Genomic DNA, 14,028 nt, shown 5'->3' on the forward strand with positions numbered 1-14,028 from the left:
CCACTTTGCTGTTGAGTTTTTTTTTTTATTTCAGTTATTCTATTTTTCAGTTTTAAGCTTTCCATTATGTTCTTCTTTAAAATTTCTACTTTTTCTTTTTGGTGAGACTTTCTTTTTTATTTGTTCAAAGAATGTTCACAAATACTCGTTGAAGCACTATTATGATAGTTGCTTTACAATCATTATCTAAATAATTCTAACATCCATTTCACCTCAGCATTGATATCTGTCTTTTCTCATTCAAGTTGATATCCCCTTCTGGTTCTTCGTATTACATGTGATTTTTCTCTAGAAATCTGGACTTTAGAGTATTATGTTATGAGGCTAGATTTTATTTAAACCTTATGTTTTATTAAGTCTCCTCTGGTACTACTCTGGTGGGTTAAGTGGGATGATGCCTCACCATCTGATGCAGGTAGAAGTCCAGGTCACCCACTCAGCCTCTATGGACATGAGGGGGTGGTAAGGTGTTGGAAGTGTTTCTCATTAATGATGGCTGGTGTGGGGAGTTCAAACTTACCATTAGACCTTCACTGATCCCAAGCTGGCTAGAAAGGGCAAGGGTGCCTCCTCCTGCTCCCCACATGGCCTTCACTGTCAGGGAGTGGTATGAGGTGGTTTTTCTCCTAGATAGTGGTAAAACCACTGGCTCTCCATTGCGGAGGTATCTGATACCAACCCAGCAGAAAAGGTTTGGCCACCTTATTACTACTGCTGAAAGTGGAAGTCTAGGCTCCTTACATGGTCTCCACTGACATCATGCAAGGGTTGTGAAAGACAGACATGTTAGCATCCAGTGGGAATGAAAGTCCTGGTTCCCCACTCAGAATTCTTTGATACAAATTCTAGGAGGAGTTGGGACATCCTATGATCACCAGACAGGGGTTAACGCCTAGTCTCCTCATTTCAACTCTTTTTGAAGGGGATGATGGTAGGACCATGTTGTTGTTGTTGTTGTTGTTTTCCCTGTGGTGTTTGGCTACAAAAACAGTCATTGATTGGGCGCCTGGGTGGCTCAGTTGGTTAAGCGACTGCCTTCGGCTCAGGTCATGATCCTGGAGTCCCGGGATCGAGTCCCACATTGGGCTCCCTGCTCGGCAGGGAGTCTGCTTCTCCCTCTGACCCTCTTCCCTCTCGTGCTATCTCTCATTCTCTCTCTCTCAAATAAATGGGTAAAATCTTAAAAAAAAAAAAAACAGTCATTGATTAAAAGTTTTCTGTATTCCTAGGTCATCTTTTTTCTGGTCCATCACTGAAAGAAAATAGGCTTTCCTTGATGCTTTGTCTGGGCCAATTAGCATTTCTGCACTTGCTGGCCTCTCCTACACCCAGTCTGTACTAGATAAAGCAAACAGAAAACCTAGGGAACTAACTTTAGTGTTGTTCCTTGGGTCCTGAGGTCACTAGACAGTTTTCTTCTTCTCTCTAACTTTCAGGGTCTTCTTGTTTTATATATAATGTCCAGGGTTTTTAGTAGTACTTAGCAGAAGGAACAGGGAACATTTCTTCTACTCCTCTTTCTGGAAGCAAAAGCTACAGTCACTTTTCAATGGATTAATTCAATAATATATCCACTTAACAATTTCAAACTTTATTAGGCATTCTTCAACTATGTTTCAGAGAGATGCTGTTTTTACTCCAAAATACTTTATATGAAAAAAGGTAGTCAAATGTAAAGCCTTAAAAATCTAAGCAAAATTGTTTCAAATGAAGTCCTATCCAAGGTTGAAAGCAAGGAAGTAACACCCATTGCTTTTTAAATATGCAAAGAGATAAGGAACAGAACAAATATGACTTGATGAAATTGTTTTTCTATTACAGAAGTTTAAGTCAACAGTGTGTGTATGTATGTATATATATATGAAAGATACAAAAGCAAAGAAATGAACTGGAATTGAAGTTAACTTGAGCAAGCATATAGAGATCTGTGCAGAGTATATTACTATTATGTCAATATGAACAACATGAAAATGACAATAGATTTATTATCATTTAAATTGGATCAATAAATCTCGTATGATAACTGTTTCTTCAGTCCACTCCAGAGACAAATTTTTTACATAGTTACCTTGATTCACTTACTTATTTAATAAACATGTTCCCTGTGTCATATTACATCACTTTAAGTTGTGGAGACTCTGCTTTATGACAGTGGTTTTCAAACGTCAGTAGCAATAAAGATCACTTGGGGGTGTTATTTTTAAATCATGACTCTATAACCTTATTCCTCAAGAATACGATTAGCAGATTGGACCCAGGAGTCTGCATTTTTAAGAAATTTTTTAATATAATTGTTATTTGGGTGGTCTACAAACTGCATTGTAAAAATCACTGAACTAAATGATGTTCATAGTCCCCTTGGCCATCATATTCTATTTCTCTCAGCATTTTGATCACAGGTTTTAAAGGAATCCCAGAATTTCTGCAAATTTTAAGTCAGCCAGCTAATCCAGCCAGTCTATCTGGTGGGTTGTTTCCCAGGGTGGGAATTTCAGTCATTCCTAAAAATCTATCTATTTTTAAAGAACTTTTTTTCTATCTGGCTGGACACCCCTAACCCAACTCAAAGAAATCTACCTCTGTGAGTGCTTTTGTGTCAACTAGAGCCTACCAGAAAGATTATCTTATCCGAAATATCTTTAGAATGCTTATACTCTGTATACAAGAAAGGTAAATTTTTAGTATCTTTTTGCAAGTTTATATAAATAAAATAAGGCCTTTAGTTAAGTTTTTATTTTTACAACTTGTATTTAATTTTATTATTATTTCATTTAATATATGTATTTAATTGGAGTTGAGTCACTCGAACTGTATTTTAGTCATCAATAAGCACTCCTCACATACCAGTAAGTGTAACATAAAAAGCTGTCACATATCCCAACCTCATAACACTCTAGGAAAGCGTTAAGCCAAATACTTTTCTCTTACACAGCAAGACTCAGCATATCTGAGTTTGTTTCACAGGGAGCCTCAAAAGAAATCCAAACTTATATTTGCTCCCTTATCACATCTAGAAAGATCAAGTATTGAATCTGCATGAAACATGGAATTTGCTTTCCTTACCAAAAACATGAATAGATTAAAGGAAAAATAAAAAGAATGTAGTATTCAGACAAAGTACATTTGTAACCTTGTCCCGATTTTCTGTTCTGACTTATTGGAAACTAATACATACACATTTAACTTACCTCATTCATTCCGAAAACATATTCTGTTTCTATATTGGATATTCTCTCTAAATTAAATAAGAAAGGAAAAAACAAGTTAGAATGACCAACTGATCAGAATAGGTTAAAAGTCTGCATGAGGAGAAAACAGAAATTCCGAAATCAAACAAAGAAGTTCAAAGAAAAAATACTGAAAGGAAACATCCAAGACCTCTCTGGAGCTAAGTTGTTCAAAACAACTGCCAGTAGAAGTCAGCACCAAAAACTGTCTATAACTTACAGGAAAAGCAAACACTGATGTGTAGGATATAATGTCTCCCACTAAGAAATAAAATTAACTCTAATAAATGCAGTTATTAATCTGTGGCCTCAAAACTGGATAGAGGAAAGCATCCAGTAGGGATGTCCATCACTACCTCTTAGTTTTCAGTGCATAAGATTTAATATTCCGTTGGCGTGTTTCCCTAGAATTGAACCAAACTGTCTGCAAGGAAAGCACTAAAGGACACCACCAGTTCTAAACAGGCCAAATGACTTTCCTCATACACAGGTATCTTTGTGATAGTTCCGTGTTGAGTCATTTGCACTGAAATACATCTTCAAATTAAGTTTCTAATGCTAAAAAAAATATTAAATGTAGAAGATTCTTATTCTCTAGTGATTCCATGTTGGAGATATGCTGAGAAATACTTCTCAAGTCAAAACCTTCCTATATAAAAACACTTTTTGGGGAAAATCACAGTGGGAATGGAATGGCCACCCACAGTAACTGTAATCTTAGGAAGTATTCATATATATTCTGAAAATATAGAAAATATAAATCTACCATTTGTAAACCTTTTCCTATTTCTTTTTTCTTTCTTTCTTTCTTGCTCTTCTTTCTCCATTTATTGTGTAAAATACACATAGCAAATTTTACCATCCAACCATTTTTAAGTGTACTGTGCAAAGGCATTATATTCATAATATTGAGCAACCATCACCACCATCTATCTCGAGAACTCTTACATTTTGTAAAACTGAAACACAATACCCATTAACAATAACTCCTCATTCTCCTCTCCTCCAGTCCCTGGCAACCACCATTCTACTTTCTGTCTCTATGGTTTTGACTACTCTATGTACCTCGTAAAAGTGGATACAGAATTTGTCATTGTGTGAATGGTTTATTTCACCTTGCATAATGTCCTCAAAGTTCATCAGTGTTGTAGCATATGCCCTTCCTTTTTAAGGTTGCACAATATTCTACTGTATGTGTATACCACATTTTATTTATCCATTCATCTGTTAATGAACACTTGGATTGTTTCCACATTTTAGCTTTTATGAATAATGCTGCTATCAACATGGCTGTAAAAATAGCTCTTTGAAATCCTCCTTTCAATTATTTTGAGCATACACCTAAAAGTGGAATTGCTGGATCATATGGCAATTCAATTTTTAATTTTCTGAGGAACCACCATATTGTTTTCCACAGCAATTCTACCATTATACATTCTCAACAGTGCATAAAGATTCGAATTACTCCACATCCTCATCAAATCTTGTTATTTTTTGTTTTTTGATAGTGGCCATTTTAAGGGGTTTGAAGTGGTAGCTCACTTTAGTTTTGATTTGCACTTCCCTAATGATTATGCTATTGAGCATCTTTTCATGTTCTTATTGGCCATTTTTATACCTTCTTAAGAGAAATGTGTATCCAAATCCTTTGCCTGGTTTTAATCAGATTTTTCTATTGTTGAGTTTCAGGAGTTCTCTATATATTCTGAATCAGATACATGATTTGGAAACATTTTCTCCCATTCTGCGGTTTGCCTTTTTAGTCTGTTTATGGTGTCTTTTGATGCACATTATTTTTAATATTCATGAGGTCATTTGTCTATTTTTCTTTTCTTACATGTGCTTTTGGTGTCATATCCAAGAGACCACTACCAAATCCAACACTATGAAACTGCTGCTCTCTTTTCTTCTAAGAGGTTGATAGTTTTAGGTCTTCCATTTAGGTTTAATTCCATTTTGAGTTAATTTTTATATATGGTCATAGGTAAGGGTCCAATTTCATTCTTTTGTATGTGGATACCCAAATTCCCCAGCACCATCTGATGAAAAGACTGCCCTTTCCCCATTGAATGGTCTTAGCACCACTGTAAAGAAATCACTTGACCATATATGTGAGAGTTTATTTCTGGGCTTTCTATTCTATTCCATTGGTCTATATCTGTCTTCATGCCAGTGCCACACTGTTTTTACTACTGTAGCTCTATAGTAATTTTGGAGATCAGGAAGTGTGAATCTTCCAGCTTTATTCTTCTGTTTTAAGACTGATTGTCTATTCAGCATCCCTTGAGAGTTCATATGAATTTTAGGATGGCTTTTTCTATTTCTGCAAAAAACATCATTGGAATTTTGATAGGGACTGCACTGAATCTATAGATCACTTTGGTTAGTACTGACATCTTATTAATATTAAGTCTTCCAATCTATGAACATAAGGTATGTTTGCATTTTTTTTAATTTTTTTCAGCAATGTTTTGTAGTTTTATTTATATAAGTCTTGCAATCTTTGGTTAATTCTTAAATATCTTGTTCTTTTTTTAAGTTTTCATTTTAATTTCAGTTAGTTAACATACAGTATTATATTAGGTTCAGGTGTACAATATAATAACTCAACAGGTCCATACATCACCCAGTGCTCATCACAACAAGTGCACTCCTAGATTAAAGACCTAAACGTCAGACCTGAAACCATAAAAATCCTAGAAGGCAGTAATTTTTTTGAAATTAGCTGTAGCAACCTTTTTGTAGATATGTCTCTTACTCTATAAATAGAATTGTTTTCTCAATTTCCTTTTCAGATTGTTCATTGTTAGAGTACAAAAATTTAACTGGTTTTTGCGTAGTGACTTTGTATTCTACTTTTATGAATGCATTTACAGGTTCTAACAGGTTTTGGGGGGACTTTTTAGGGTTTTCTACATAAAAGGTCATATCATCTGTGAATAGAGAGAATTTTAATTCTTCTCTTCCAGTGTGGAAGCCTTTTATTTCTTTTTCTTGCCCAAGTGGTCAGGCTGGAACTTCCAGTACTATTTTTAATGGAAGGGGTAAAAGTGGATATCCCTGGTGAATAACAATAGACATAACTCACATAAACAAAAGCTCTTCAAGGTTCCTAATAATTGTTTAAAGTATAAAAAGGTCCTGAGATCAAAAAGTTTGAGAAGTGCTATCTTAGGTATAAACTCAAAAGAAATACAGGCATTATGGGAACGTACAAGAATGTTCATAAAAGCATTGCTGGGAATAACTAGGAAACCAAAATCATCTCAAATATCCAGAAATAGTAAAATGGATAAATACAATTACGTGGTATTATGGCCAATAATATATATAATAATACCACATACTGTATCTAGTAACAAAATTGAATGAATTTCAATTACATGCAAAAAGATGGATAACTCTCCAAAGAATATTATTTAGCAAAAAAATAAGGGGGGGCAGAAATTTAATATTCCACTTATATAAAGATAACTATGCAAAACCCAAGGATGTTACTTAGGGATGAATACTCAGAGGCAGATACTGCTTGGAGACAATTCTCCTTGGGTCACTCACATTTCTGCATATCTTGCTAGTGAGACACTGACTGCCATTTGTTCTGGATTATCTTTTCAAGGATCTTGGGTGAATGAACACCCTTGGTAAGATACAGCATCTCCTTCTGTAGCAAAAGGCAGGTTTGCTCACAGTCTGGGACTATTACAGTGTCTCCCTCCAGAGCAAACAGAAGGCATAATTACTGACCAATACAAAAGACTCCTAAGTTCCTTAACTTGAGACTGCTCTCCTGTATTTCAACCCACCACATCTGCAGGTATTTTCTGGGCCTCTTTGCATTGATTTTTGGCAAACTGGGCCAAGAAATGGGCACAAAGTGCTGCCACTCTGGCTACTATTAATGCTGTGAGTAATAAACTGTCCTTTGTCTCTGAGCCATGTGTCTTACGTGTTCTACCAGTATCCATGAAACTGTAATGGGATATTCTGTTAACCTCCAGCTATAGTAAATTCTCAGACCTTTAACAGTTCTTGATACTGGATCGTTAATATAACAATGAAAGTAATGTGATAATGGCTAACATTTGTTGATTCTCCATGGTTAAGAAATTTACAGTTCTGTAGAGGAAGCAGACCAAAACTTGAGATAAATGCTATAAACAGAGCTGGTCAGGGGAGTAGTTTAGATATTAGAAAATCAGAAAATCTCTCTGAGGCAGGAATATATATACTGAGATCTGAAAGTTGAGGGCATTCAAGCCATGTGAGAACACATAAAGGCTGTAAGGCAGGAATGGTTTTGAGGTGTTCAAAGAAGTGAAGGTCAAGCTGAAGACCAGTAAGTAAATGGTAGAGGGGCAGGACTGAACAGAGAGACTTGGAGCGGGGGACAGTTTGTGGAAAACTTTGTATACCTGGATTTTTTTTCTAAGTAAAATAGTAAGCCACAAAAAAAGCTTTATTTTTTTATTTTTTTAAGTAGGCTCCACGCCCAGGGTAAAGCCCAATACAGGGCTTCAACTCATGACCCTGAGATCAAGACCTGGGCTGAGATCAAGAGCAGGATGCTTAGCCAACTGAGCCACCCAGGCGCCCCCTACAAAAAAGATGTTAAGTCGTATTTACATTTACATTGTATGAAAAGCACAGGTCCTGCAGGGAAGGATGGGTTAAAAAGAAGGGGGAGAGACTGAGCCAAGAGACAAATCAGGAGTTGCTGCAGTAAACCAGTAAACCAGGAAGGAGGTGTGGCTGGCTATTATTGATTTTCAAAACTTAAATTCTTTGAGATAAATTCGAGTGTCAGAATAAAGATGAAAGAATTTCTTTTGTATTCAGATCTTTTTTGTTGCAGGGTCTGCTATTAAAAGGTTAATAGTTATGGCAAGCAAAGCATGGAAACTAAACAAACTTGGCTATAGCTGTATCACTTAATTTTTCCGAGTACAGACTTTCTCATCTAAAAGACAAAATATAAGTAAAGATAATTTGAAAAATATAAAACATGGTCCGTCAGCAAAGCGTTTTACCCATGAATACTGTCTAGATGTATAGTTCAAAACTGCACAATACGGCAACCAACTCTCATTGGATTTTCAAATGAGAAAAAAACCAATCTAGCAAACTCTTCTAATATGTACATAAAAAATAGGATTCCAAGGAATACACACTTTGTCTTTCAATGCATGGTACTTGAATTCTGACTTAGGGGAGGCTTTTATTTTCTTGAGAACAAAAACAGTCATTATGCAGAAGAACTGTTCCAAGTACAGAGGGAAGAAGCGCAAGCCTTAAGTGAGGACTACAGAGTATTTTAGAATTGTTTTTTAGAAGAGAGAGTTGAAAATCTGTAAGCACTAATTCCTTCCCCTTAGCATTTTTGCTGCATTTAACATAAAACAACTCACTGAAAACAATGTTTTCAAATTGCTATCAGAGCTGGATGCAATGTTTATTTGAGAATTTGGAAAAGGGACAACACAGTTCCTCCAGGTTATTTCCTACCCCTACTGATTCTCTCTTACCCTTTTCCCTTTCAACTTGCTGCTGCCCTTCCTTAGAACTAACAACTGTCTTCCTCCTTGGCTAACTATTGCTCGTTTTTCACACCGTATCCGTTCTGACATCCTCCTTTCAGTGCTGGCCTGAAACCTCCTTATCGGTCCCTGTGTTGGTCTCCTACCTGCTCCCGTACCACCCGGAAGGGTGCCCTCTCTAGGTACCCAGCCCAATTACATCACCCTCCATGAGAGGGCAAGCCCCCTGGGAGCCAGGTGGAACACACTTTGTAAACTGTCCCCTTTTCTGAAAAGCAGAAAGATTAGAAAAAAACAGATGTATTTCCTCACACGCTGTGCCCCCTCTCACACATAGTGCTCACTAGCTCTCTCTCTGACACACACAGGCACAATTAGATGCTCGCACAGGCCAGAGATATAGACAAACTTTCACACTCACAAAGTATGAAGTTGTCATAACTACACATAATCACCAAGCCTCTGTCAAAACAGAAACACATCTGAGGCAGGATTTGAAGCCAACAACTCTAAGTCAGTCTCTTGTCATTCCTTCAGCATCCTCTAAAATCAATGGAAATAATTATACTCTTCTATGGGCTAGAAACCAGAGATATGAAGGGTTTAATACCAAATGCTATGGAGAATCATAAAATACAAGCAAAAGTAAAGCCAGCCCAAAGACCGAGCTTTGAGTTTTCTCTGAAAGCACATTGCTAAGAATACACACTCCAACAAACCCTGAGCCCAAAAATAGCTCTTGCATTTACCAAATGATCTTCTCAGTTTACACCTCTTCCAGCAGCATAAAACAAAATGCATGTAACCAAATATTCACATTTCTAAAAGAAGGGTGATTTGGTTAAATACAATGCTTAATGCAGTTGTAAAGATTCAAGCAACTTTACATTCAATGTTAAACCCTTAAAACTGTCTTTTGCCATGCTGAATATGTCATAAATCAACTAAAGAATGAATATTTCAAATCACAACTTCCTTACAATGTCAATATTTCAATTTCAGCAACACTGACATTTTACTAGCAATATTTGTTTACATAACTATTTAAATATTATGACACTTGGGTGCCTGGCTGGTGCAGTTGGTTAAGCAACCAACTCTTGGTTCCTGCTCAGGTAATGATCTCAGGGTCCTGAGACTGAGCCCTGTATCAGGCTCCATGCTCAGTGCAGAGCCTGCTTGAGATTCTCTCTCCTTCTCCTTTCCCTTCCCACTCGTTCTATCTCTCTCTCTTTCTCTCTCTCTCAAAAATATATAAATAAATCTTAAGATATATATATATATGTATAGTTACACTTTGTCTCTATGATTCATTTTAAAAATTATTAGATAGTGGGAAAATAGCTAGCTAGAGAAGATTGATTGCTTATGTGTTCAATTCTGAAGAAAATAAACTAAGAAAATGTAACAAATCCTAGAAATACCTCATTAACTATTATGTCTAAAAGGTAAAATGTTAGCATTCTCTCTCTAGGAAAAAAATCTCATCACATGTAAATCAATCATTTAACTGTCCTACTAACCCTTCAAAGGTGATTTAGGAAACATATAATATACAAGATCCAGGCTTCCCTGGATCAGTAAATTTACTCGAAGACATTCGTTCACATTTTAAAACACAGAAATGAAAGTAGCTCCTAAAAACTGATGCTGTGGAACCCAGTCATTTTCAGCCTTCTTCAGCGAACACTTTGGTTTTTAATACTGTGTCGTTAAGCTCTAGAAAGAAACATATATTTAGAATATTTAGAATGGCTTCTGAAAATCCATTGGATTGTTGATGTTAAAAAAAACACACTAATTTTAATGCACTTTTCATACAACTCCAGTAATAACACGGGTCTCTGTAATGGGCAGTAAAACCAACACGCAAAATAACTGACATAGCGAAAAACATTTAGAAAACTGAGATTCATCTGAGAGGCCAGAACCACTCTGCTCCTTAGGCCTTGCTCACCAATGCCCCACTCCCCCAGTGCTTGGATCCTGGATCCATGAACAAAACAGGAAACAGGAACTTGGACTGGATGCAGTCGTCAGACCCAACCATCAAATATATGGTACTCCACATCAATATCCTTTTCTCCTACCCTCACCAAAGCAGAGGCGAAGTTTCAATCATATTAAAAGGGAATATAGAGAAATTACAAAGGTCTTTGCCAAGGAAAGGGAAAACAAATTAGTTCGGGAAAAGTTCTAAAAGTCTTCCTGAGATGGACTTAAGCCGCAGTATGACCTCATGGCTGAAGTAATACTAATTTGAGTATACTTTCCAGTAAGCAAAATTATCCTGAGGCTACACTAGATCATACTTCCAACATCTGAAAGAGAATAATGGTCAATCTCTGTTATGTCATATTGATATATTTTTTCTTCATAAATGCACAGAAAGTTGCATACTCCACATTTTCCCCTCCTCTCTTCCTTCAATAAAAAATATATTTCTGTACCTTCTCATAGCTTTACTTCAGAAAGACTTGATAATAATGACTTACTGAATGTTTTAAGTGAAAAAAATATCTATTAAGACCTTCGGATTACTGAAATTACAACTGAAAGTAAGTCTCAGCAAAGCAGGAAACCATTAAGTAAGTATAGAAAAGGACTTTCAATTTTATACATCTAAAAGTCATTTCACTTTGCACAATGAACCAATCATTTTCACTAACAAATAAATTTATTGCATCATTTAGCAGAGCCATTAGTCAAAACTTAAAGTTTTCAATAGTTTTATTTCCTTCTACCTTAAGTTGTTTTTTGATTTAAAGAAAAGGGAATTGCTTTTACGTGACACTATCAAGAACATGGAAAGACAATCACAGAATGGGAGAAAATATGTGCAAATAATACACAGAGAATATATAAAGAACTCTTAGAATGCAATAATAAAGACAATTTAATTTTTAAAATGAGCAAAGGACTTAAGTAGGTATCTCACCAAAGAAGATATATGAACGGCCAATAAGCAGTGGGAAAGATACTTAATGGAAAAGCGCTGGGAAAATGCAAATCAAAACCACAGAGATAGCACTTCACAACCAGTAGATGGCTATAAATAAAAAAAAATAGTAACAAATGTTAGTGAGAATGTGGAGACATTGTAACCTTTACATATTGTTGGTTGGAATATAAAATGGAAAACAGTTTGGCAGTTTCTCAAAACGGTCAATATGAAGCTACCATATAATGAAGTAATTCCAGTCCTAGGTATATACCCAAGAAAAATGAAAACGTGTGTTCACGCAAAAATCTGTACACGAATTGAGAAGCATTATCTGTTGTGACGGAAAAAAAATGTTAACAACCCCAATGTCCTCCAATTGATGACCGGATAAAATGTGGCATATCTATAACAATGGAGTATTATATCGCAGTAAAAAGGAAGGATGCAAATGACAACATGGATGAACTTCACCAACATTATGGTAAGAGAGAGAAGACAGTTACAAAAGACCACATATTGTAGGAGTCTGTTGTAGGAAGTGTCCATAATAGGTACATCTGGAGAGTAAATAGATTAGTAACTGCCTAGAGCTAAGTGTAGGGAATGGGGGGATGGGGAGTGACGGCTAAGGTTTCTATTTGGGGTGATGATTGCAAAACTCTAATACACTAAAAAAGCACTGAATTGTACACTTTAAATGGGTGACTTATGGTATCTAAATTACATCTCAATAAACTGTTGAGAAAGGAGAGGCGGATGCAATCATGCATTGTATTTCTTGGTGCCTCTGAAGACTAAATGCTAGGACTATTTAGATGTTTCATCACTTAAAAAAACTGTTTCCATGTTCAGATCTAATACCAAACAATACATGAAAAGAGAGTGTCACTGACGGAAGTGTCCTTGAGAGTCCTGGAGATAGTCGCAGAAAAATACGTACATTCTTAAGCATACGTGTGTACTAAAACAGATCCACAGAACATAGGTCTGTGCCACGGCCTTAGCAAACAATGAACAGATATTTCTCAACGGAAGTGAAGATGCGATGAAAGCCAGTAAAACGGCAGCGTTTCCAGGGGCACAAGAATCTCCAGCTGATCGACCCTAGGGTCCGCCCCTCGCATAATTACCGAGGATCTCAAAGCTTGAGCAGTAATCGGCAAATGAAGAGAGGCAAAGAACTCAAGGGCTAGCTCCCGACACAGGGGACCGCTATCACTCACCCTAAGCGGAGGCTCCGCGTGGGAGTCTGAAGCCGGAGCGCCTCCGCTCACGCGGCCAGCGCGCTCGCCTAGCCTCCGCGCGTTATTCCACCGCTCGGCGGCGCACACTGGAGCAAGGGGGCGGTCTCGGAACCGCAGCGGTCACAAGACGCAGGTCCCTGGCTACCGCGAGCAGCAGAGGAAATCACGGTGCGCCGCCGACACCCAGCCACCCGCCGGGGCTGGGACTGTTCCTCTTGCAGCCCCTGTCCCGCGCAGGGCACCCACCCAGCGAACGTCCCTGGGATCCAGGCCGCAGGGCCGCCAACGTCCCCCCGGGGTCCCCGCGCACCCAGCCCGACCCTCCCCCGCGCCACTGAGTCCGCCGGCTCCTACCTTCCTCCTGCACCATTTCCAGGACGTCTGGGTCGCCCATCTTCGCCAGCTCGTTAATGACACTGACTGAGTGGTGGCAGATGGACCACTGCGACTGGAGGTGAGGTCTAGGGTAGACGTTGAATCGAATCGTGGGCCGCTGGCTTTGCTGCCCCGACACCCGGTTGGCCAAGTTTTCGTCCGTCTTCGCTCTGAGGACCTCCTTCTCCTCGGTCTCCACCAGCCTCGGGTCCTTCAGCCAGTTGGGTTTCTTCTCCAGCCGGTACTTATTCTCCACCTGCTTCGTGCCCTTGGCCCTGCGCTTCACCTCCCTCTCCCGGTAGCGCTCCTGGGTGCCCTCCCAGTACCTTTCCCGGAGCTTTCTGGGCTCCGGGACGCCCCGGCTCCGCAACTCGCTTAGCTTGCGGATACTCTCGGCCTCGCAGGACTGCCCCTCAGCTTTCACCCCGTCCCTCTCTCCCCGCCCCTCTCCGTCCCTCCCTCCCTCCGGACCCGCCACCGCCCCTCCCTCGGGGGCCGCCCTCGCCCCGCCCCCCGGTTCGGCAGGCTCCCAGCCCGCCCGCCCCTCTCTGCTCCCGCGGCCGGAGCCCGTGGGCCTCGGCTCTTCCGCCTCCTCGGGGCCCGCCGCCTTAGGGACCCCCACGGGCCCCGCCGCCTCCCGGCCCTCCTGGCCACTCAGACCAATCAACAGGTCTTGCTTGTCCCCTTCCACCCGGTTGGCC

At 39.0% G+C, this 14,028-nt stretch overlaps 1 protein-coding gene across 1 annotated transcript in view; it reads right to left on the reverse strand.

The window, feature by feature from the left end:
• Window positions 1-13,655, reverse strand: part of ANO5 (anoctamin 5) — a 102,279-nt gene extending 88,624 nt beyond the window's left edge. Inside the window, exons 1-2 of the mRNA XM_088017433.1 lie at window positions 13,307-13,655; window positions 3,189-3,235 (exon numbers count right to left, since the gene is read on the reverse strand). Of these exons, the coding sequence (XP_087873559.1) occupies window positions 3,189-3,235; window positions 13,307-13,346 (87 nt within the window). The 5' untranslated portion in view covers window positions 13,347-13,655. The remainder of the gene's footprint in view (window positions 1-3,188; window positions 3,236-13,306) is intronic.
• Window positions 13,656-14,028: the final 373 nt, after the last annotated feature.

This window comes from Eumetopias jubatus, unplaced genomic scaffold, assembly GCF_037043125.1.
Source record: "Eumetopias jubatus isolate StellerSeaLion01/CBP00866 unplaced genomic scaffold, mEumJub1_p1.0 scaffold_13, whole genome shotgun sequence".
Classification (NCBI taxonomy): domain Eukaryota; kingdom Metazoa; phylum Chordata; class Mammalia; order Carnivora; family Otariidae; genus Eumetopias; species Eumetopias jubatus.